General features: G+C 40.5%; 1 protein-coding gene across 1 annotated transcript in view; it reads right to left on the reverse strand.

Annotated features, from left to right (window-relative positions):
• TTLL5 (tubulin tyrosine ligase like 5) overlaps positions 1-26,741 on the reverse strand; it is a 122,562-nt gene that overhangs the window by 15,335 nt on the left and 80,486 nt on the right. The window contains exons 31-32 of the mRNA XM_021542789.2: positions 9,379-9,553; positions 2,000-2,220 (exon numbers count right to left, since the gene is read on the reverse strand). Coding sequence (XP_021398464.2) covers positions 2,000-2,220; positions 9,379-9,553 — 396 coding nt within the window. The remainder of the gene's footprint in view (positions 1-1,999; positions 2,221-9,378; positions 9,554-26,741) is intronic.

The following is a 26,741-nucleotide window of genomic DNA, read 5'->3' on the forward strand; positions in this document are numbered from 1 at the left end:
TTTTCCTGACAACGATGAATGGATTAAATTAGTCTGAGACATAGCAGTTTTTAAACTATCAGCTCTCAGCGTGCTGGAAATACAGCTAGGCACTGTTGTTTTCCATGTAAGTGAAAAAATATTACTGCAAGATCCCATGAATGGCAAGAATGGGTTTGGAGCCTTGTGCTGGAGACTGAAAGGCAACTTGGAAAATATTTCCGGAGCGGCTCCTTGCAGCCTTCAATACTTGGATTAGTTTTCTGAAATTCTGAAGGAATCTTTTGCTTTTTTTCCCCCTTCTGTGCATTTTTGGTGCTGAACTTTTTCCGGTTTTCCCACACTCCTGCCTGTCACAGAGCAGAAACCACAAAAATGCAGCAAAGTAAAGTCTGTCCAAGGAGCTGCAATTCCATCTCACAAGGATAAACATTTCCTTTGCCAAGAAGTGAGCACAGCACACCGGCATCTTCAAATACACATCCCCGCTGCCCAGCAGAGAAACCCACTGACACAGCCTGTCACCTGTACTAACAAGAGCCACCCAACATGAAAGAAATCAGATAACAAAGCCACCAGAGCATACCTGCCAGACCTGGTGCTCACATCTGCATTTGCTGAGCTGACAAAATTTACTAACATCTTGTTTTCTTTCTAAATAGTTTTGGGGGATTAACTCTGTGTGCTATCTCTTAAGATAGCAAGAGTACAGGCAGCAAATACACAAACTTCCCCAAAGCAGTTCTGTCCAAGTTCCTTAAATATGCCTTGCAGCTCCAGATTTGATTCACACACAGTGACTACATCTTCATGAGGTGTCTTTCATCAGTAACCTAAAGCTGAAACTTCTCTCTTTAAACAGGAAGTGAAAACAGAATCAGGAAATTTCACAGGAGCTTGCTCTGAAAGCTTTACAACTCTTCTGGCTGTAGAGTAAGCAAAAGGAAGGAAGTTATGAAATCAATTTTTCAGGATGAAACAAGTCTGAGGATATATGAGGAAAAACCTGATGAAGGGTTTAGACTAAAGCAATTCTGCCATTTAAGAGGAGATAAACAGAGAGCTGAGGAAGCTGAAAATCCAGAAGTCTTGCTCACATTTTCTCATAATGCAGAAAAGAGAAAACATACCAAGAAATGGAAAGGAAGGAAACTTATAATGAGTAAGCAAAATTTCATGGTAAATATTTTTGTTTATTTCTAAAGACAGCATTTGTTTTTAAAGAAAACTGTCAAATCCATCCACTTACCTTAGAATAGTAAGCATTATTTAACTAAAAGCTTACTAAAAGTTATAAGAAGGATTTCTACATTTAATGAGAAAAGCTATCATTACATCAGGCACAATATAAGCATTTCACATGAAATAAACACTTGTGCTTGAAGGCCTCAATCCGACATGGTGTTTTAAATTTATGGGAAAACTTGGCTCAGGGGCAGATTATCTTGTTAAAGGTATTGAATAGCTTTGTTGCTTTGTTTTGGTTTTTTTGGGATGTTGGTTTTTTTTTTTTTGGCAGCCTTTTCTAGATTCTAGCCCCCATCAAAGATTAGACAGAGGGAGTGACTTAAGTGCCTAAACATAGATGTACCTTAATTGGTGCTCTCAAATATTTGAGACATCTGCATGAGACTGACAGATACAACACAAGAACTACAAAAGACCTGTGCTCATCTGGAAGAGCAGCTGGAAGTCAGGTGGAATAGCCCTGGGCATCCAAAATGCCACTAGCACCAGTACTTATGTTACCGAATCCCACTCTAGAATCAATTTGACAGTTCCTATGTCCTTACCTTTGCATGCTGTTACAGTTACCTTCCATATCCTTATGAAACACACAACTGCAGCACAGTGCAATGTTTATTTCAGTATGTACGCCTCACATTATTCTGAGATTTATCCTGGACAGCACAGCCAAAAAGATCTGTCACAGTCAGATGCAGACAGTTTCTTCTCCAATATTCACCTTCAGGGGAACCAGTGCCAATTCCCAGTTGTGAATGGAAGAGGTAAAACTTACTTGGATGTCCTCTGGGCTGCAGCCTTTCTGATCACTGCCTGTCTGTGGTTTGTTGGAGGCTTTGGAGCCAACTGAGGAGCTGTACTCTGGGATGGCATCACTTTGTCCAAACTGGCTGCCTTCTGGATACTAGAAGTGGCATTTGATGTCTTGCGGGCATCAGAGCCAGCTGGCACAGATATATGACTGGTGCTGGATTGTGAGTAGTTGGCAAAAACAGCCTGGGTGAAAAAAGAAAAACATCCCATAGTAATTGGTGATTACCTCTGTGAATATTGCTGAGAACACTGATGGAGGTGGGTGATTTTTGTGAGGGATAATATCTGCCTGGTGAAGGCAACCCCAGGGCTCCACAGAAAGTCCCACACATAAAGAGTTAAGTTGTTAAGACAGTGAATTTTATGCCCCTGGAAACCAGGACTAGCTTCTAGGAAGGCAGACAACTTCATTATGCCACAGAATTCTACTATTCCTGATTAAAAAACAAGAGGCCAATTCCTTAATTTAATCTTGAAGCGAGCATCCATCCACAAAGAAGTAAAGATTTAATTACATTGACTTTCTGCATCACTTGATAAATTATTCTTTATGTGGGAGGTAGGATTGAGACACAGTTCTAAGAGAGAGAAAGGTTATGGGGAAGATGATAGAATGCTACTATTAGGTCTAACTGTGTAGGTGCTTGGAATAACAGAAAAGCTCTAGGGTACCTTCTTCTGAAAAAGGAACTTTAACTCCACCACTGACAAAAAGGAAATCCCCAGTAATATCAGGGAACAGAAAATATTTCTATTCCTATAGCATGTAGGAGAGTAAAAATGTTGGAGATGTGACACAGGAAACAAAAGGATCTGTATGTTATGGACACTGGAGATCTGAGCAGTGGCCTGGCAAAGCAGGGACTGGAGAACATTTCCTCTATGGGAGCTCTGCAGACCACTAAACTCTCTTCAGAAAGGAGCAACCTGCTGGGAGTTCTGCTTTGTCTTTCCTCGAAGTCAGTCAGATTCCCAGAACAGAGGCAATACCATAACCTCGTAATTTGGCATCTAGAGGTCAGTGATAAGGGGAAGAGCTGAGCCCTCCATGTGGCCCTGGGAGCAGTGGCCTTCACTGAGTTTGTCCTCAGTTTCTCCTTGGGTGGAAAATACACAAAGCCACAGCAAACGGGCTCCAGGCTCCAGAGAAAACCACAGTCTGAGAGCTGGCTGAGTCTCAGCACACAGACAGGAAAAGCCCCTCTCCCCCGCAATTCTCTGGCAAATGGCAGAGCAGTGCTGTGTGGGAAGGCGTTTCTGACAGGCAGGGCTCTAGGGAGAGAAGGAAGTGCAGGAGCCAAAACAGGCCTGTTTCCTAACTAGAGCTCACTGACAGGATGCCCTTGGGCTCCCAATCCTTCTTAACCTCTCCCTTCCCTGAAGTTCTACCTTGATTGCAGCTTCCAGATTCTCAATACGGAAGCTAGTACAAGTGCAGAAGTCTGGAAAATAGCAGCCACACCCCACATCTCCCCAGAAAAACAAACTAAAATGGAACTTGGAACTTAGTCTCTTGCATCTCAGTCCCCGACACATTTTAGGGTTGGGATGGAGACCCTCAAATCCCTGCACCCACTTCTTATTCAGCAGTGACATTTCACTGTGAAATTATATTATCCATCTTTCCTACAAGTTCTTTTGATATTATGCATTTTTCCTGGAAGTTCTTTTTCTTGTCAACACGAAGATCCTGGAGTTCACAATGCATACAGTCATACCCTTTGCCTGTGTTAATATGCAGTGGCAAGGAGATCCATGACTCTGAATAAACAGCAAGCATGGATGCTCTAACAAAGCTTGATCAGCAAAAACTGTGTTGAAACCTGCTTAAAGGTCATGGATATTCTTCTTGGGGGTTACAGACTTCTGAAAATGCCTTTGTCTCCACATTGTGCTGAGATTCTGGCTGTCTTTCAGGCACGGATGGGGAGACTGGAAGCTGACAAGGACCACGGCTTCTGGATTCAGCTACAAAGTATACTGCCCTGCTGTGAACTCCGTGGGGATAGGACAGGAAACCAGGAGAAGCTTCTGTGCAAACAGAGAGGACAGCTGGGAGAGCAGAGCCTGACCACACAAAGGAAGGGCTGGGAAGCTTTCAGCACATCCAAAACATAGGAGACAGACCTTACCACTCAGGATTCTGAAAACTAAGGGTCTAGGGAGAGCAGAAGCCAAGACAAACCCTGACAGATGCAGTCCTGAAGCAGGTAGCACTCTAAAACTATTGCTGCTTCAAGTGAAAAATTTCACTTAGAGTTCACAGGCAGATTTAACTTGATGTTGAGGAGACATTTGCTACCCTAACAAGTCTCTAGGGCTACAAATATGAAAAATACTAAAAAAGCTATAGGATATCTTAGCCGAAATTTCTGTAAATTATTAGTGAGTTAATTCTTGCACACAATTTTCTGGGGAGGAGGAACAGCATTAACCCTGTCATGCCCATGAAGAAAGCACTGACACAGAAAATATTTTTCCCTACATCACAGACTGAAGCAATATCTCCTTCTTTCAACATCTACAATACCATACAAAAAGTATTCCTTGTATGAAAAAAAAAAAATAAATTAAAAAATCTCAATGTGTACACCATATCAGTAAGGACAATGAACATCTAAGAGTATTAGTCAGTAGCAGCTAAGTTTGGGCTGTTAGTGATTAAAAGCAGAGGTAGTGTAGTACTCTGAAGAAAAGCAGATCTATTACTGATCTTCAAAAACAGAAAGAATGTTCCTGGCACTTACCATCCCTGTATCTAACACCCATCCCTAGCACAGCAATGGAATAAATGTTGCAAGCAAAAACATGTTCACTGTGTGACCAGAGGAGGTAATGAAGCTCATTTCCTGTGAATCTGTCTTACAGTATCTAATATAAAGCATACCTCAAATTATGTCTCCCTTCATGGGTCTGGGCATTCTTGTGTTGGATTTTGTGCTGTCTAATTAGGAGTGGTCTCATACTGAAACCATTGCCTTAATGGGAACAGCAGTCAAACCCCCTTCCCAGATGCATGTCTCTTGATTTTAATGTAATTTGTATGGAACATAGTTGTGAGATTTCTATCCCACAGTCATTCACATTCAATTGAATCAGCAAATCTGAAAAAGATGAGAGACTCAGCAGTGTATGAGAACTGACAGACAGATGCACACACACATGTATTGCATAGAGATCCGTGCAGCTAGTTCCAAATCCCTGACACTGCAAACTGAGATGTTTATAAGCAATAAACAATAAAGAGATTTTAAGTAAAAAAAAAAAAAAAAGAAAAAAGCAAACACAACAAAACAGAACCCACCACTTTTAGAAAAGCAGTTGTGTTTCAGATAACATTGCAAAAATACAGAGAACTAATAGCCTTGGACGACCTTTCCAGTCATATAAATTGTTTAGTGGAAATTATTTTGAACACATACTAATGCATTCAGTTAAATCAGTTTGGATATAACAATTGGTTGAATTGAAAATTCAGAAAGTGGCAATAAAGAGCAGGCTATGTACTATTAACTAGCACAGTGTTAAACTGCACTAAGAAGAATATCTTGGGGTCTTAAAGAAAAGCGAGCTCATGCTATGCACAGACTGTCCTGAACCATGTCCTCTTTGGTAAATTCTTCAGAGCAAGAAAAAATATACTTTGTTCAGTTGACTGGGTGCCTTCTGTTTTATTTCTCTTGGTACTGGTAGCTCTCTAGGGCAAGGATTGGGCTGTATAATTGTATTGGAAAGACAGTTAATACATCTGGGCGTTACCATAATTCTAATAATAGTGACAGGACCAGAAACATGAGGACAAAATTTCAGCTGGTATAAATCAACTCAGACTACTGCTTTCAGAATAGCTGTTCTGTTTTACTTACACTGAGACTTTGACTCATCAGTATCACAAGACTCAAATAGGAAAAATGGCAGTTAGCACATTTAGTGGGAAAACTGAGGGAGAAAGCTGCAGAACAAGAATGAACAAGAAATGGAAGGAAAAGAGATACTGCAAATCTGACAGCAGTTCACTATATAAGAGTTTAGAAAACAATTTAATGATGCTCAAGGCTACATTCAAAGATGCCCTCAGGCAGCAATAATATAGTTCTAGGAATACTAGGAATATTATTCACAGTACTCAGCACTTCCAGTCAGATCTAAATAAATGGTAAGGATGCCAGAAGAGAATCACAAATATTAAAAGACAAAAATTAGCTAAACTTCATAAAATGAAGAATATTTCAGAGGACATACAATTTTTAAATGACTGAGAGGAGAATTATTTAAGATTAATTTAGCCTAATCTTCTACAGCATAAAATCTATTTAAACTTGTGAATGGAACTGTGATCACGTAACTGCCCACACAACTCAATTAACATGATTCATTCTTACTTAACATGAGCCTTTTTGATGTAAGCAGGACTGACAGGGATCATTCCATCATACAATTGTACTTCCCTTGTTTTAATTTAGCTTTTTTCCCATGTGAAATGTTTGGCATAAAATCTTAAACCCAGTAGATGCTAGGCCGAGCAGACAGAACATAGCCACACAAAGAAGGAACCTCCCTAACAGCTAATGGCATCTTTCCAGTACAGGAAACAATTAGAGAATAAACAATGATGGTATATTAACTGTCTTGCCAACTACAGCAGTGATAATAACATCTAGGTCATAACATGTCACATGAAGTCTCCTTTAAACATTAAAAATACTGCTATAAGCATGTTTTTCTTGCCTTGTGGTTTGATTTTGTAATTCTTATTCCTTGATTTTACTGATAACAGTTTTAAGCTTCTTGTCTCTACTTTCAAACTCTTCCCCTTCCTACTTTTGTTCACTTTTCTCAGGGTCTGTACTGTGTCTGTTCCCGGTCCATATCACTCCACCTATGTTTGTTGGATTCTCATCCAGCCAGTTTGGTGTTTTTCTTTTTGTCCAAGTAAACAAGTACCTATTCTACAGTCAAAGGTCTATTCCTACTGTGCTACACTGTGTGAACTAGCTTCTGCATACAATGACTGAAAACTGTTTGTTATAATTCCTCTTCCTCCACCCACACAGTATTTGATATTCCACAGATTGTTAAATGCCTGAAGAAATCATCACCACTCTTATGTGTCTGGAAAGTGTTCAACCAAGAGTGAGTGCTGCAACAAAGCACACAACAAGCCTTCATATTAACACACATGGTAAGACAGATCCAGTGCATGGTAAATGGAGGGATTCTTGTGACACAAATACTTGACTAAAAAAGCCCATGCTTTCCAGTGCATCCATCTCATCTCCAGCATACTGAGCTGGTTAATGTATAGGAGAAGCATTTGCTGTGTTATTAATCATGGTGCTTCTGTTACTAGATCACATATATAGTCACACATGTAACTAGTCCCTTTGCCAGAGATGGAAAGAAAGACTGGCACCTAGTCATGTTGCCTGGTCACGCCACACTCAGGGTGCAGCTCAAGAAATATTAATTAATGGATGCACTTCAGCTATTGACAAATGCCTAGTCTGCCTTCTAACCATAACAAGAACTTGAACAATCAGATGAAACAATCTCAAGTATATCCTGCATGCATTCCCCAAATTAGAGAGATTATGACACTCTTTCAAGTGATAGGCCTTCAGTCTTGGGGGATATATTTCTTCTGCTGAGGGAAGACTGACAAATTTGAATGTAGCAAGCAAGACAACATAGGATGAAGTAGATCTCAATAAATGGGAAGGAAGAGAAACAAAACAGCGGGCAATAGGAGATAGCATAGGTAACACTGACAAGGAAATGTGGTAAAGCCATGCAGGCTTGGATAAGTTACAGGAACTCTAGCTGGAAGGGGAAAGGTGAGGATCAGCCTAAACGAGGGTCAGCATGAAAGAGTTGTGCAGAAGTCAAAGCAGTGTGAGTGGGAAGATGTAGGTGAGAGAATGTATAAGCAGCAGAAAAGAGAAGGCAGTTCTCTTTAAGGCCAAGTTGAAGGACTAAAGTCTGAGAAGCTAACTAGCAGAAGGAAGAGGTTAGTGACAGAAAGCTAGAGGGGGTGCACGGGAAGGCAAGGGTAGTGTCATGACTGGCAGGGTGGGCATCAGAGGATTGATGCAACTGTTATTGGAAGAGGAGAGATAGCTGGCTCCATACAATGTCTTGGACAGGGAGTATCCAAGAGACAATAATTTTATTCATGACAAAAAGCCTGAAGGCCCCCATGTTCAGCAAATATTTTTCTTCAATTAACATCAAATCCAGTGCAGCCTGAGTCCTGCAGCATGGCAATAGCCTCAACACACCAACTCCAAAATGCTTGGCTCAGAAAGAGAAGGGAGGGAGAGAAAGGAGGGGTGATGTGGGGGTGAGAGGAGGTTTAACAAAGAATCATTTTAACAGAAACTCCTGAGTAATGGCTCTGCCCCAGGCCAAGAATAACATCAGCTCAATGTCAGCAGTTAGAAGAGGGCTCAGCCAGGCCCCATGGCCAGCTCCAGCCTCCTCACAGGCACAAGCCAGTTTATAGCCCTTTCCTGAGCTTGTGAGCAGCTACATCTGCCCACCCAGAGCCCAGTGGACAGAGATGAAAGGAACTCCTGCACAGAGTAAGAGTGAGAAGACTGTAGGTGAGAGAAATTGAGGATGGAAACTACATGGCTAAGTAAGGGCCTTGAAAAAAGGACAGCAAGGAGCAAAAAGCAGAAGGGCCTCTCCTTCAAAATACTCCCAGAAAAGGATGAGGGCAATTTGCCTATAACCTATTCTCAAGGGCCCTGACGAATGACTTATGTGCTTCACAGGAGGCAGAGTGGATGTCCAGACCTCCATGTTCATGGGGTCTAGTCATGCCAGACTGCTAACAAACAGCTCTGTGCTGCTGGAGACCAAGCTGTTTTGAATCAAGGTTTGATCACCCAAAGGCTTCCTTCCTTTTAGCAGGGAAGTATTTTGGACATCACTCAGAATACATCTCTCTCTCTTTCTCTCCCTATAATAAAAAAGTAAGGTAACAGGTGTATCAATTAAGTCATTAAAACCTTGAAAGCTTCTCCCAGCAGAATGAAAATGCTGTTCCATACAGAGTGATCCACCTTTGGCATCTAGGAGTCATCCAGAACATCAATACCAGCCCTTTTTCATATTTCCTCCAGCTCTTTAGATGTCAACATAATGGAAGACGCTATTGGGAATGACAGTATCAAAATGATATCAAAATCACTGCAGGTAATACTGGTTTTGTTGCAATCCAGTTTAAGACCTACTTCCTTGACAAAATCTCTGCCATCCTTACTGCCTCTGGGTTTGTTTTCACATCTAAGACTCAGTCAGCACTGCTACATCCAGGCAGGATTTTTTCTTAGTTACCTGTTGCCGTGCTTGGTTTTGCTCCAACAGCTGTCTTGACTGAAGTTTCTGCTGCTGAAGTTGCTGCACAGCAAACTGAAGCTGATAGCTGGGATGTGTCAGAGGACCTCGCGTCACCTTGTGGACACTGTTCTCCATCTCTCCTTCCAAGGCAAAATGATGATTCTCTGGACCCCTGAGGAAAGAAGAGCCATCATGTTTTCACTGCTCTGCCTATAAGGCACTGCTGTTTCAAAAAGATCTCTTAATATTTAGCCATCTATGAATCTGTATTAAGAAGCTTTAGCAAGCACAGCACCTACTGGAGGTGTCATGTGCCAACTGCTTCCTGCTAAGCACTTTCTTGAATATAGGCTGGGACTATATTACTAGATATTCTCTTGAAGAGAAAAAGGAAAGGAGACTAAAAACTCTAAACCAGAGTATTTCTGTGGCTGATTAGCATTGAAGACAGGCAGAATAGCAGCAGGAAAAAAAAACTGGTTCCCATCGCTAATGAGATAATTATTTATTTAGATTGGTAGCAGCTTCAATGCAGTCGCACAAGGCTTACACTAAGTACATACATGCTGCAGTGACAATGGAATACAAACAGACATGCAGTACAACATCCGGAGAGATAAAGGACTGGTTGGGTGAGGCTGGAACTAGGATACATACTGACTCCACACAGTTACAATCCAAAAGGCTTGGGGGGAGCGAGACAGGCTCATTTCTTTCATTCTCAGAGAAGTGCAAGTTTTTCTTAGAGGACAAAAGGTCTCTACAAAGAGACAGGAGCTCTTAGAGCCCAGGCTTACATGGTAGGAGTTCAGCTGTGGCCTGCAACGTGATAAGTACCAACAGAAGTTCACTAGCTTGCTTTGAAGTTTGTAAGCCTTGGTGAGAAGGCAGCACCAACATACTTCTACACAAGGCTGAGGGGCTTTGCAGGGAGCAGGTGGCAGACTGACAGGACCATGAGGTGTCCTGAAGAGGCTACAAGGGCCCAGCAATTCACACATTCTGTAACTCACATGACAGATGTTGTATGACCCACCAAATCCTGACACTCCAGCTAATATAACCTTCAAGCCTCAATGCCTGAACTTCCCAAGTGTTTGTTGATCTCTGACATGTTTCTCTCAGCCACTGCTTCCAAATATTTCCTTTGGATTCCCAGGGTAGGCTTCCCTTATATTTCCCATCTACATCATATGTGATTGGGACGTAAAAGATAACTGGTGTCTTTCGTGCCACAATTTGGAGTGTAGGTCGTGGTTTTGGCAAGGGAGTTAACCACAATCTCTTTGCTTCAGGAACCTAGCGCAACTTACAGCCTAGATTCTTTAAACATATCTCAGCTTGCCTTGAATGTGTTGCTCCTTCCCCCAAAAGCTTTGTCATTGCAAACCCTTAAAACATCAGAAATAAGATAATTCACTCAAGCACTCTTTAAGCTATTCATTCAAGTTATATTATTAATTCCAGAAATTAAATATCTGTTCCAACTCCTCCCATATCTACCCCCATTTCAGAACCTGTAAACCATAAAATTCATCCTTTAATCCAAAAGAATGCTTATGAAGCTCAAGACTGAGTGATTACTTCTAACAGTGGAGACAAAATTTATATAAAACAGTAAGTCCACTAAAACTGGACCTGTCAATAGCCAGATTTTATGCCACAGAGATAATGTGCAATGACTGCAGTCTGCAGTACTGCATGGGCCACTATCTAAACAGCAACAATTCAGTAACATTTCCCTGATATCTCATTTCTTCTGTTTTGAGGTATCTAGCAAATTATTAACTTATGGAATTGCAAATACTTAAGTCTGACATTTTAAGAATGCACCAAGATTGCTGCATTTCTCCAACCTTTGCCCAATTCAATGAACTCTCAAATTCTCTCATTGGGCTTCTCACTTGCTTTAATTCCCTTTTTCTGTTTCAGCCAATATGCTCGACATAGCGTTGCCCAGGTAAACTTGGCTTACATTGCTCAGGAAAGCACTGTTGAAACTACATTATTCAACCTTTAGGAAGAACTACATTTAAAAACACCAAACGAAACCACATAACTCTGGCTAAGATTTTCTTGTGGCGCAATCTTGTACACAACTCGCTGCAGTTCCAGTACCTTCTTCTCCACGTGACACAACAAAAGAACGCTTTTTGTTCTAGACACTACATTCACATCACTGTTGCTTGCCTAAGCAGGTTTTATCCTCCTGGCCTGCAGAATTCTTCTGGATTGATTATGCTTCTGTTGGCTTCTATGGGTTTTCCTTATTTACAGACACAAACCAAAGTAAATGCATTATTCTGCATTTATGCATTATGTTGCAAAACAACTTCAACCTTCTATAAGATAAACATACAATACTTGACGACAGCAAGCCAGTGTATTTGCCAGTCTTGGGATCACTTTCGTAAAGAGATATTTCATCTGCAGTTTTGTTAAGTCTTCACATAACATGTTATTAAGTGCTGATATTACATCTAAGGCTACGTTTGCCCTGGTGCAGAACAGGCTTGAGATCTGAGACTCAATACCCTGCTGCCAGAGACATGCTCTGGCTCTCAGTCTATTTGCCATGCTCACAGGAATACATCATGGAGCATCTCCTATTCTCAGTCTCTGCCTGTTGGATGATTTCTTAAAGCATGACAACGCTTCTGCACCCTGAGGCAGAAATTAGTTCTGCCTAAGGAAATTACAACTGGTTCAGCACCATAATGAAGGCTGCAAAACAGCTGTAGAGAACCTCACATCTTAATGGGTATTAAAGAGTTCACTTGTTAGGAAGACTGTATAAATACCCCAAACTGAATTAAAAGCTTTCTCAAAACTTACACTGTTTTAGGCAAAGCCAAAAATAACCAGAAAAAAACCTCCACACCCCTAATGGAAATGAGTATTGTAGAGTCAGTACTCACAGACCTGTGTGTTTTCAATTCAGGATTATTGCTTGAACACTAATGATTGAACATTGATTTCTTGACGTGTACAGATAACAGATGTAGGCACAGATACACACACATGCAAATGGAAAATAGAAATTCCTGTCTATGCCACCAGAAAAGATTTGGTTTCATTCTGTCAGCCAACGCTAGTTGTGAGCAATCTTCTCACAGCTTGCTCAAAATTATTTATGAGTTGCTTAGTTCAGAGACCTGGCCAGGATTCAGGCCTTCACTGTGCAGGAAATCTCAGCCTTTGGCATTATGGCCCATCCTTTGTAAGCAAGATTCTGTCCTTCCAGCGGCTCTTCAGGCCACTCAGTGTTTTTGGCAAGAAACCTACTGTGTTCCTTTCTTTCAACTGTAGTTTTCATAAAGGCTGGGCCAGAATTCTCTCTTCCAAATCACTGACAGCATAAAACCTCTCTGCTGCAATTTTTGGTATCACAAAAGATACAGGTTTGCTTGTGAGACCATTTTCAACACAAATCACCTTGCAATTATGATAGGGATCCAGTCCAGAAGGGCTAAAACACCATACATTCATCTTCAGGTTTTCTGGTTCCAAACTCCCTTTCTGCTCTAGTTCCCTTTTCCAACCCGTTAGTCCTTTTCTGATGTAAGCAACCTTTATGCAATCAACTACTTACCCCTGTACTAGAAACTAATGTCAGTGTACTAAAATACTAAGTACTAATATTGATTTTTTCATTGATTACAGAAAAAAAAAATCTCTGTGAAATCCAGTCTCCATACAGAAGGGATGTGAATACCAGCTCTTACAAGAAAGGAGAGAGCTGGTTTCTGTTTCTATTTCAAAAGAATTTGAAGGAAATTCCAAGGACTGAAGTTGTAGACAAGACCAGACGTCAGAACACCAGTCACTGAGGACCTCATAGTTATAAAGAACTATAGGACAAACAGCAAGCCTGTACTAAGAGCATGACACATCCAGCTTGCATTTATATTTCAACTGAAGCCTTCTTCCAATGGCACAGCTGGGCACTTGCTTGATATCAATTCCTGTGTGGCAGGCAACAATACCAATTCATGAAGACACTGGTGTTCTCCATATATCACTCACTAAACAGGCACTTTTGAAATACTTAAGAAGTATCTACATTCCATTGAAAGGCAGTGCAAACTAGGCTCAAATTATTGTGTAAACAAAGTTTCAGCATTCATGAAGAATATTTCTCTGTTTAACCCTGCTTAGTTTGTACGAACTGATAGCATCACGGCAGAAATCAGTATGTCTGGAGGTCTAGCAAACTGAAAAAAAAATTACCTTCCTACTGAGCAAGGAAACAAGCTGACAATTAAATTACATTGCATCCTTTCCTGTAAAGACTGGAGCTAAGAAGGAACATTAGCCATTGCTGGCAATAAGGGAACCCGGTGCATTTATAAATCAGTGCTCCCACCTTGCCATAGAATGCAAGACAACCTTGGGCAGCAGTTTCCTTCCCACAGGGCATTCAAATGGTATTACAAGTCTAGGAAGTTTTCAGTACAAATCCTTGGTGAGTACTAGCTGCTAGAAAGTAGTTGGCATAGTAACTAATGATTTTGTCTAGTGTGGCAGCTCCCAGCATCCTGCTGACTTATGTTCAGGCACTCAGAAAATACAGAACATTTTCTTTGGCACACTGTGTGCTTCTTCCATCCCTAACAATAAGTCCTAGATTGGGGCTGGCTACAGAGCAATGATAAACAGAGTGGGATGAAGCCCAGGACGCTGGGGTCCTGGCTGGGATGCAGGAGTTTTGGGCCTCTCACTTGCCTCAAGGCCTTTCTTTGTCTTTCCTCCTCTTTCCTTCCCCTCAGCTTCAAAAGCAATAAATTAAAAACTGAAAAACAGCAACAAGTCTTGAGAATAGTTTACTCCTGGCCTCTGCTGTTATCAGGAGTGTCTGTGAAAGAGTGAGTTTGGTGCAGTTTAGCCATCAAGAGTCTACATTTTAGCAAGGACTGTAGCTCTTTTTGCTGGAACGTGCAAGCCTGTAAAAACCTCCTGCTTCGTAACATAGCATAAGCAGCGTTGCAAAGGTAAAGAAAAACAGTTTCACAAAACAGCAGGGGCAAACAAAGCATTTTGAATATTTCTGTAAGAGCTAAGCCTGGGATTTTGGAGGTCTGAGGCACTGGGAGCTGTCCAGAACTTGCCACGGTACAGGTACCTGGAGACAGAGAAGGGGCAGGAAGCAGCTGGCCTGTATAAAATGAGGATGTCATCACCTGACCTGCAATCTACTTTTTTACTCTTCAGGAGAAGCTAAGAAAAAGCTTCTAAAGTTAACAAGAGGCTTGTCAAGTCTGCATTGGCACAAGAAACTTGCAGAACTGCATTTTGGGTTCAAATCCAGTTCAAAGTGAAAAGTACAGCCTCCCATAGTCGACATGGTGCAGACATGCAGGAGAGTTTGTCACAGACCATCAAACTTTACTATCGATGAGGTATCATGAAATAGTTTCAGCCTTAGTTCTTCAGCTCCCCCTTTTCCCAGCAGCTCAAGCTACTTTTACTTAGAGAAAGTGTATTTATATCATGAGAAAACAGAATATGTATAATATCCATGTGCAAAACCTTAGGACTGAGTTGGTTTAGGCGAAAAACATGAAAGGTTTTGTGCATTTAACTACAATTTCCAAATCCTGTAAGAGCTACCAGAGGCACAATTCAAGCATTCCAGAAGATTTTAATATGCACAGTATCTAGCAAATGGCAGGGGTCCCCCTCTCTCACAATTCCCCCTTTCAGCTGAGATAACTGATATTGTTATAAGAATTTTACTCAGAAATATGTGAGCAATGGCATCCAGCTTATCTCCTTGTGGTGCAGGACCAAGACATTTCAGTGGCTGTAGGAGTCCATGTGTCACACTCAACTGCACAACTCCACAAGCAGGCATACGTTCAGCATCAAGAATTTCCCCCAACATTCCCAATTAAACTTAAATTTTCACTGTTTTATTATATGACATTCCTCTTATTTCAGGACTAAGCCTTCACTACTAGAACTATGCCTCCTTTGAGCTTAGCCAGCCTTGGCACACTTAGCTCTCTTATTTTTCCTCAACTCAGTCCCTTCTGGCCTTGATTGCACATTGCTTTTCCATGAACTTTTTCCACTTTATTATTCCAGATGTGCATGCACAATAGCTATACCTGGAAAGCCCACTGCCTTCTTGCTCCTTCACTTTTTTCTACAACTACTATCAAGGTTCACAGGCTTCCTTCTTTTCTGGTGTATGTTGCTGGATAATCTATTTCCTGCTCCCTAGCTTCTGAAAATTATTCTTGCTGTTCCCTTGCCATTGATAAACCTGGGTTTTGGAACATCAGTATTTTCTTATAAAAAAGACAACGGAGATCAGGAATTAAGTGCCTTGTACATCCTAGGCCTCCATATACAGGAAAGATCATGAGTGCCAAGTGACTAACCTGCTAGCTTAGAAATTAAGTGCATCAAAACAGCCTTCTGATAGTCTAGGAGGGGAAGGGCAGAATGAGATTATGGAACACTAGAAAACCTCTTCAGGAAAGGTCTAACCTATCTCAGCTACTCCTGGATTTAACTGGCATTATCCATCCGAAGCCCTAAACATGCCAGTCCCAGCAAATTAAATCAAATCTTTACTCGTTAGTGAAGACAATTTTTGTTGGGCCCCTAGTAGCATCCCTGGCTTCGTGCCTGTTATGAAATACTGTCAGTCTCTCTGATCTGGGGAATATTTGGCAAGTAAACAAACAACACATTTGTTTTTTCTTCTCTTTACACATGGCAGCTCTGAAATTTGATAGCAAAAAGGCTAAATCAAGAAAGCCTGAATCAGCTGACTGCAAAGTTCAGTGTCTTCATCCTATTGTGGCTCATCAGGTCACTAACAAAGGTAACTGAGCATACCTCCTCCAAGTGATAACAAAATCACAAGCCTTTCTACCCTCAATTAGTGCAAACACAGGGTTGAGCTTTACTGAGTGGAAGGCTCTTCTGGCTTCATGTTTCTTACAAGCATTTCCACACCTGCAAACACAGAGCCTGCAAAAATATTTTAACAGCAAGGCATATAAACAGTAAGACTAAAACAGAAACCTAGTATCACTTGCTGTCATAAGGAAGTTTTGGGGAGGATTACCTGATTAATTTCAACAACTGCCTGAACTGTGTTGTGTGGTCCCACACACCCTACTCCTAATTTTAACGTATGAATTAATTAAGGAATTTTGAACAGAGCAGGGAGGATCAAATTAATTTACTTCACTGTACTGTCTGGATCTGCTTTTATTAAGTTAAGTCATTCAGACTAAAAACATGTGTTAAGTGCCATCTTAAATTTGATCACTTATCCTAGTCCAGGCAGAGTTACTGGTGTGAATATACACATTTCACAGAATCCAAAGTACCAGAAAATTAGATGCAGTATTGCACCACTCAGAGATGGGAAAGGTACTCCTCACTGAGGAGGTTCCTCTGTAAAAGGCTAGCATGAATTAAGTGGACCAACTTGATGAAGATGAATTGTAATGATATTCTTCTACTTTTTCTTTTTCACTGTAGACAACTTTATTGAAAAGCAAACTGAAAAAGACTTACAGGCTCTGTTTATTTCTAGACAGAAAGCCTTTTTTAGTGCTCTACGCAAGCAGATTTTGCATTTTACGGGTGCAGAGCAAAAGCAGCACACAAGGATGAAAACAATAAATGTTTTCTCTCTAGAGAGGCAGGGGTTAAGTCAGGACCACTAAATTAGCCCTGCACCCTGTAATGCCTTTGAAAAGCCACTCAGAGTTTACAGGGAAAGAGTGAGACTGTTGCTGCTGACCCAGCCAACATTTGGTTCCTATTACAGTGAATAAATCTCCCCCTCCCCCTTTTCTTTTCTTACCCCCTTTTTATATTAAAAGTCCATCAAACACATTTTTTTTCCCTTTCATATTTTCCACTAAGCTTCCTCCTGCGTAAGCTTTCCCGGAGAGCGGTGCTCTTTGCTATATGTGCTCAAGCAGCAGCTGCAAGATCCCAATGAGTAAGAAAAGGGGGAATGAAGAAAGCAGCTCAGGCTCCTCTTTAAATCCCAAGAGGCAAGTGAAAAATTACAACTGAGCTAAACTGGTGAAATCTAGAGCACTTGAGAAAAACAAACAAACAAACAAAAACCACACTGTTGAGTTTCACAGGGTTAGGATTCATGAGATGGGGGAGAGTACTCAAAACCCTGCCCAGAGCTAAATACCCCAGCCACCATCAGGATCCCAAAAGACATGGCACAGGATGGTGTCACACTAGAGGGCTTTAAAGATTCCTTAGGGTTGTGCTGTCCAGGTATCAATCCACTTGAGGCCCAAACAAATTTTTAGTGCCATATGACCAAGTAGTAGAGACATCTTATGCACTTTACTTTGGCTATTTTGTTGTCTAAATATTAAATATCTAGTATACTGAAACCTCTAAAGAGCACAACAAGCCTCTAAATGTCACAAAATTTGCACTGAAATTAATTAAAACAACTAATTTGGCTTTACATCCAGTACAACTACCACCTTGTTATGTGGTAGATGAAGATTCTTATGAGTATCTCTTAGAGAAGATGTGATAAATCTGGCAGCTTAGACAGTCTGTCTTTGGGACAATGCAGTTGAAGTATACAGTTGCCTGACATCATGACTGTACATTTCAAGAATTATAGCCAGATAAGAAAACTTCACAAAAGAAGCAATGCCTCTACATTTATAATCTCTATACCTAAAGGGAAGGCTAGAATCTGTTCTGCACTTCCTGAGCAACATCTACAAATTCATCTAATCAGGGATTGTGGAAAGTGCCACCTGAAAGCCAGCTGGCTACAGTTATCTTAATATAAATGTTCCAAGTAAAAGAGGTAGAGAATCAGCATGGCACCAGTAAGATGCATCTGCTATGCTGCCATTCAGTAACACAACTGAAGCTGTATAATATCTAGCTGCTGAAATAAAGTAAAAGAAGACAAAAGGTACAAAAGGAGAACTAAAGGTCACTTCTCTGGGTCCTTGCTGTGAGGTTCGAGGCTTGTGGTTAATAGTCTCCTGTTTCTGAGTAATTCCCCAAGTACTGATACAAGGGCAAAGTAAAGTCCTAAAGAGATTTCTACCCTTAACTGAATTTTATCAACCTACATCCAGTGTAATGAAGCTGAGCCAGCTTCTCAATAAAAAGACAGACTTGCACAGTCCCCTAAGCTTGACAATACTCACATGCTGGCCAACGTGGTGCCTCCAGCATTCTTATCTGCCCAGTGTTAAAAACTCAATTCCATATGTACACATAGTTTCTGCTTTCCTTATCCCTCAGGGGGATTTCTCTAAGGTAACAAGGTGTAACACAAAATAGACTATATCTGAGAGTAATGCCACTTGTTAAACTGAATTTTTTTCCTCCTCAGGCTCCTTTTGCAGTACATTTATGCTGGAGCTAAGGGAGAATTCTTTTACTTCCACCTCCTGTACAAAGATTGACTCACCTGCCCTGGCTCCCTGAACATTTAACAGAGGAGGAAGTGACTATGCCCGTGTCAGCACACACTTCCTAAAGCCTGTAACAAAGTTATGTAAAATATAATCAGGGAGTGTTGGTGGAATATGTTCAAACATGCAGAGAGAATCTAGCATGGGTTGTTATCCATCTAGGAAGCTGTCCCAATGACTGTACATGCTGCATATGCAAGACCATCCTATCCCACACATTGAAGGAAATTTAAAAATATAAGAAAAAAGGCTACTTATACAGAGACCACAGACAGATACCATCATGATATAGACATTCAGCCATCTTAAGAGCAGCACGGCACACTGACACCAAAGCAACACCAGAGGTGTGATGCTAGCTATTTTACATCTTTTTAATCACTGCAAGCCTCATTGATGGCCACAAAGCAGTGTATTTGTATTGAAAAAAGTGTTATTTTTCCCTCACTCTACCCAACTTCCTTAGAGGTAATGGAAGATACTTTATAAAAGTGCTTATTATTTCAACCAAGGTAGCACAAATTCCTAGCAATAATTTGCTCAGGCTAAAAGTGACAGAAGTTTTCAAGGTCTGTAGTGTTCCTTCTAAGAATCCACCAAAGACACCCTACTTGGAGGAAACTACTTTTCAGGAAAGAGCAAATATGTTGTGTTTTGTTGATAGCTAAAATGCAGCCCAAGAGAAAACTTCAGAACAGAATGGCAGGTGCCATTTTGATTTAGGTGTTACTGACTTTTAATATGGGAAGAGAAAAAATTTAGAAATTCTATAGCCAGCACTAGAACAAAGATGAAAAACCATTCCTTCCCAAAAATTTCTATAAATCTGTCCCCCTTTATTGCCTGGGTGATGACATACTAGAATTGCATTTTAAAGAACTGCAAGAAAAGACTAGAAAGGCTTGTATTTATTTATACAGCCTTACCTGGAAAAACTAGTACTGCAGAGAAGTAATCTCCCTATCTTTTGGACTTTGTCCTCCAGAGATAAACACCATAGAAGTGTATTGCCTTGCCAAAAGAGACCATTCCAGTTAACTACACTTTGGGTCTCTTTGTTTTAAACTACATAGAATTTAGTCCCCCTTCCACTCCTACTATTTGAATCTAGCTGACTCTTCACCTGAAAACAGAGCTCATCCTTCAGCATTTCCAGTAAATCAATATATTTCTACAAGCAAAATCAGAGAGGAGTTCATACTACCACAAAGCAGTTCAATATTAATAGAATAAATTGAGTTACAGCATCTTATTTCTGGCAGTGAAGAGTTAAGTGAGTAAAGGGGAAATTCCCAGTGAACTGCCTTCAGCAGATACACCAGAGTGTTGTCTGTTCCTGCTTTAACAGAGGCTTTATACGAAGCCTTGTTTTAGCCACCACATTTCTCTGTCTCCCTCAATCCTTATTGGAAAGATGATCCAGTCCCTCTAGACAAAGCAAGGAAGTCTGGTCTACCATACATGTAAATCTCTGCCTATTTTATGTGGTCATTACAGGACAAAAGACTAAAATTACTGCCATTGTTTTGAAAGCAGACATAAAAAGAAGAGGTGAGGAAGAAGCAATTAGAAATGCAAAGAAAGCTGAAGTGAAATAAAATTTGTACTCTAACAGGTCCAATTAAGTCCAAGGTACTTCACTGGCAAAAGACATAAGGCACTATAACTCAAAGTGTTAAAATATAACAAAGCAACACTGTTGATAATGCCCATATTCTTGGTTCATTTTATTTTCTTCTCTCCATTCTGGCAGTGGAAAGGAGAATACAATGCCTGAAGGCTGGGGCCACAAGTGCTGCACAGGGCTGAGGCACTATATCTAGCAGCTGCTAAAACAGAACATCAAAGTCTCAGCTCCCTTTGAAAACCCATCAGGCAAGAACCACTCCTCCCCTTCAGCTTCTTTAGGAGCTGGTACATGTAACCACTTCAGCATGTTTGGCAATTCTACAACCACTTCCGAAACAGGTGGTGCAGTGGAAAAACCATGGGAGAGCCCCAAATCATTCAGTTATCTCCTTTTCCCCAGCAGGCACCAACACACCTGCTGATCAAGAAGGCCAGCTGACAGAAAACAGTTAAGCATTGAGAACAGGAAATTTGTAATGAAATCTCTGAAACTACAGAAAAGGCTCAGGCTTATCTTGGTAAACTGGGTTAACAAAATCTTTCTCCAGGAAACTGATACATCTGATGACAGACGAAGTCTGTCATTAGAGGAAGATGAGTAAAAGGATGTTAAGATAATTATATTGTATAGGACCAAGAGATGAGACAGCACATTTTAAAACATAGTTCCCAGACTTGTCCAGTATTCATTGAAAAATCCCTCTCTGTCAGATCCTGTCTGCAGAAGATGTTCAAGTTACACAAAACTTAATTGATCACCCAACTGCCTGAAGTATTATTCATTAGATTTCTGTCTCTACCTACAACAGTAAGATAGGAGGTAGAGACTGTAAGCACTAGTTTTGTTCACAACACTTAGGAAAAAAGCTTTTAAATTATCTCCATTTGACCAGGCACCTGTGTTCATGATGTTTTCTCCTCCAGCATCAACAGAAAAGCCTATGATGAAGTTGTGCCAGCTCTGCTGGTCATCCCAACTGCATAGTATATCCATCTATTCCACTTGGGGTTTGAGAATAGGCATCTAGGAATGGCACTGTTTCCTTAGAGGTGCAATTTTGCTGGATTCATTAATGATAGATTTTGGGTAAGCCTTTCAATTGATAGGTCTTTTTGGACTCTATATTTCTTGAGTATTTCTATTGACTCCGAAAACCAAAAGCCAAGAGTAGGTATCTTCAGAGGAAGCACAATAGCTTTCATTTGTGGAATCTGTGGTTAAACATGAAAAAAGTTATGCAATCCTATATTCCATTCCAACCCAATCCCTTTTTCTAAAGCCAAAATGAAATTGTTTCCTACAAGTACAGAGAAAATTATATAATTAGTCAGAAGCTCCCAGACTCAAGAATACAGATGGGAACCATGGAATCGCCACCCCAGGAATTCCACCAAGTGATTGCATGTAATTCTGAGCATGAACACAAAGATGCAGATGTTGATCACTTAAAAGGGCAGACCAAAATACCCCAGCCACTCATGGAACAATGTCCTTTCAAGACTTCCCTCCTATGATAGATAAGGCATCAAGCAAGAAAAAAAACAGCGTCCATTAAGAAATCTCCATTATATGCTGCTTCTTTATACTTGATGCCTTTTTTATATTTCAGCAAGTGTTCTAAACACAGCAGACTCCAAGACCACAACATATCAGAGAAAATTCATCTGCAGTACAGGCAAGAGTCCAAACAAGGCTTGAGGTGAAGAAAGAAACATTTGCAAAGAGGTTAACCTTCACGTTGTGCACTGTATTTAAGGCTCTAGGGACTAGTTGGAATATAAGACTGTAAGCAAGCCCTCACGTAAAGATAACACTGTTAGAAAAACCCCAAATAAATGACAGTAGTCAGTACCTGGTTTTGCTACCAAATAATATACACCATAAACACCAGAGTGAGATTTTGACCAACAATACACAAACAACTATGCCTTGTATAGCAAGAAGAATAACAATCCACAATTCATAATGTTACATGATTCCAGGAGTTAAGGTAATTTCAGAGTGAAACATGCAAACAGCAAAATACCCAGCACCACAGATCTTTTCCTTTCACAAAAATGCTTCTCAGTAATGTCTATACTCATATTCAGGATTTGCAATGCTTTAGAGAACACAGAATTTGAACATTTTTTTTCTATTTAAAAAATATCAATAGAAAAAACCTCTGTACTACATGAGTGTGGTCTGTCCCCTATACCTCAAAACAACCTAGAAATCAATGTATAAATTTTGTTGTCTTTATAGTAGAGGATACTTTCATATTTAAATCATTCACTTCATTATCAGCAACAGGAAAGTGGGGTTTCAGAAACAAATGAAAACACAAACTCTGACCTTTGAAAAACATAAAATCAGTTATGCAAACAATGTCCTGAACAGAAAAGCAAAATATTTAAATTACTAAAGATGGATTTTGATCCAAGTTACTTTAAATATAAATCCAGAATAATCAAACTATTAAAACTGGGTTTTCAAAATTATTTTACCAGTATCTATTATTTACTTAATAATTTAAAATGTATTATTTGTGCTTACTTATAGAAACTAAAATTAAATATTAAGATATTGGTGAAGTTTGATAAGAGAGACGTTATTATTTCCCATTGATTTTTTAGCAAAACTAATTCCACATTAAAACACAGCTCCTCCTTGAGTTTTTCAGCCTTGAAGATAGATAAGCAAATTGTCAATATGCAAAACCAAACTCTATGAAAGACAGCTGTTCCAAAAAATCTTAATTGGCAGCCTTTGTTGGAATTGTTCCTAAGGGATAAGTCTAAACTTCCTTGATTTTCTGGTAAGGAAAATGAAGGCTAGGGGGATCACTGATAGTAGAAACCTAAATCTCACTTTCCTGGAGAATATCCTGGAGATACTATACACAGATCCTTACTGGAAAGGGAGGTGATCATCAAAGCACTGAATCTTAGGAAGAGCAAAGTCAATGAAGAATCACTTTCGGGGCTGAGTTTTTGTGCCTGTGCTTAAATCTCTCACATATACTGCTCGATTTACTGTCTGTTCTCTTTATCATGTTGACTGCCTGAATCAGAAAGTCTTTAATTGTTGCTCAAATTATGATCCATCCAAAGATACTTACAGAGAAGCCAGAATCTTTAGCATCATGAGACTGTCAAAGAATCACACCCAAGTGTCTAGTGGAGCTGAGATCAGAAATTTATTGAACAGAACATTCTTTCTAACAAGTTATTTCACACTGTTTCTAGCACCACAGCTTGAGAACTTTTAGGAAACTGTAATGGGAAACATAAGTCACTCCACTGAGGAGTACATTGTCTTCAATAAGTAATGAAAAATTCTCATTTGAAATTCAGAATTTGACTGTGAAAAGTTTTTCTGAACTAAGTACCAATATGAAGAAACAAAATTCCTAAACTTAGTCAATTCAAGTCTCTGCATCTTCAACTTATCAAAATGCTAAATGAAGACAAGCTGACACCTCTTCACCCACCAGCATCTTTATCCCAATATCAAAAAAGAAACAGATGGTCCAGACTTGAGATTTCCTCCTCCTTTTTATATAGTCTACCAAACATGAACATTTTCTCAGCTGAATTTTGAGAAAGCTCACATTTCCAGCACTGAAAACATTCATGGCCCAACTTGGCTACATTCTTCACAGGGAAGATCTTATATTTCTTTTTCCAGCAGCAAGCAAATAAAGAAATCTTTATGCAGACAAAAGGTTTGGACCAAGAAAGTCACAGCCCTTTTGCTTTAAAGATGAATCTTGCCCAGGTAAAGCATCCCTAACAGACAGCTGCCAATAGCATGTGCAGCACTGCCAGATCTTCTTTGACTAACTTTGCAGTTATGTCCCATGTGCCAGAGAGCAGAAAGATAGAAAGGGGAGTGGAAGACATGCACTGAGCCAGATGCAATCTAAAATCCAAGCAAAAAAGCCAAGCAACACAAAATCACAGAATGTCCTGAGTTGGAAGGGACCCAGAAGGATCACTGACATCCAGCTCCTGGCTGTGCATGGGACACCCCAAGAGTAACACTGTGTGCCCAAGAGTTTTGTTCAAACACTCTGGCAGGCTCCCCACTTCCCTGGGGAGCCTGTTCACGTCTCCAACCATGGAGGAGAGCTCACTTAGTTTTAAATTCCTTTTACTAAAGGTTGTTGTCTCAGTGCCAGTTTTAAATAGATTTGAATCAGCCAGGCTGGCCTGGCATCTCCCACCTGGTTTGCTGTGAACAGTCCTTGGATAAGAAACACTCATAAAAATGCCATGTGTGCAATACAAGAATGTCTGGAAACCGGTATCTTTTAGCACTACCTAGCTTTTTTTTGCTCACTCTCCTCTGCCTTTTCTTTTTTTTAAGAATCTATCTTTCAACTACTGTTACAGAATGAAGTCCTATAAATAACTGTTTGTAATAAAGGATTCTTGACATTTCCATCCTGACACTGCACAGTCTGGCCCTAACTGAGCATTTAAAAATTCTTGTAACTGGCACTGGTTCCGGACAATCCAGTAACAAGCTTTTTTGAGTGAGTTTTCTTGTTCATTACCAACCAAAGCTCTGTTACCCAGAGCATTTTGGTCAAACTACTCAATGGCTGATAGTATTCAGTGTAAAAAATGTTACTTATTATTATAAGCCACACTACTCCCTACACAAAAAGTTGATGCTCCACAGTGGAGTTCTGGTTGCTGCATCTTCTTCAAGATTATAAAACATACCTACCCCTAAGACATACTGAACAGGATCACCAAGCAAAGCTGTTGCCACATACAAAGGGGAACTGAAATAATCCTGACTTTTTACATTTCTCTCTCCCTCTTTTTCAAAATACATTCTTGTTAAATATTGGATCCCTGCATGGCTCACAAACAGCTGTTGCTTGATACCTGCAGCTCAGAGAAACCCTAGAGAATAACAGACTGACATAAAGCCAACAGCATGCAATTCACAAACTGTGGTGTCAGCCACAAAACATTACCAGTCACAAAGCCAGGGGAAATTAGGTGAAAGCAGAACCTTCACAGGGAAGGTCAGCTAACACTTTCAGGGACAGGAAAGGGGTTTCTTGGTGCTTTTGTAGGGATTTCCCACTTATAACACAGTACAAAACACCAAAAAGACGACTGTTCATCCTGACAAAGCCAAGCTAAAGCATGACCTTGGTCTGGATGGAAAACATGAACATGCATTGCTGGTGGAAAGTTCACTGTACAATGGAAGATAGCTCCAAAACAAAGCCTAGTAGGAAGGAAAACCCTTTGGCCCCTTTTGCTACCTCCTGCTCTGGCATTTGTACTTGGTCACTGAAACTCTTAATTCAACTGAGCTTGATTCCAGGCCCTTTGGCTGCTGACTTTGTAGGGTTGTCCAGGGACTGGCCCAAAGGAGGGCTGCCTTCTGGAAGTCTTTCTACATGGAACTCAGATCACACCCTACTCCCAGCACTGGACTGGCCTAATTAAATTTCTCTTCCTCAGCTGTACAACACCAATGTCTTCAACACAGATGTCCAAGACCTTTGCTCTCACAAATAATCAAACTTCCCTTCTCACACTACCCACTATACCTCCATCTACTTGAAGTGAAAAGGTATAGGGCAGACTTCGAAATCTCCAAAATATTCACAATGAGTTCAACTTCAGGGCAGTCCTGGGCAGTGTGAGGTAAATGAAGGAAAAGTCACTAACCCTATCTTGTCTTTCATATGCCTGGCTTACAAAGGGGATTTCCATTTTTACAGAGCAGCATTCTGTATTTCTGCTAGGGAGGATACAGAACATGCAGCCCCAAGATTTCAGAGTGCCTCACTGTAACACACAGGAATAGCACAGTTCAAAGATGGGCCCATTCAATTCCTCTGTTCTTAGGCCAGATGGACCTGCCCTAAGATGAATGCCAGAAAGGACATTCTTCTGGGAAACTTCCCAATGCCCTTCTCAGCTGCACAACTGTGAACCAATTCCAGAAGCTATAGCATGGTAGCACATCTTTCATTTATACTTCACTACGTGCAAGGCAAATCAATGGACAAAATTTGAGATCCTTGTGTGAGGAAGAATCACAGATGGATAAAAATATTGTTAAAAGAATTAGGAAAGGGGGAAAAACCAGACATTCGTGGGATTCCCTGACAGCTCTGTGCAGAAGGAAGGGCTGGGCTGGAAAAAACAGGACCTCAGGTTCCTGCCAAGCTGTCTGAGGCCAGTCCTTTCCAAATAGCTCAAAGAAACAGCCAAGGCTCCCTTGTAACCCTTTCAGAACCCCTTTAGAGAGGAAGGCTGCTGTACCCA

This window comes from Lonchura striata, chromosome 6 (assembly GCF_046129695.1).
Source record: "Lonchura striata isolate bLonStr1 chromosome 6, bLonStr1.mat, whole genome shotgun sequence".
Taxonomy (NCBI): domain Eukaryota; kingdom Metazoa; phylum Chordata; class Aves; order Passeriformes; family Estrildidae; genus Lonchura; species Lonchura striata.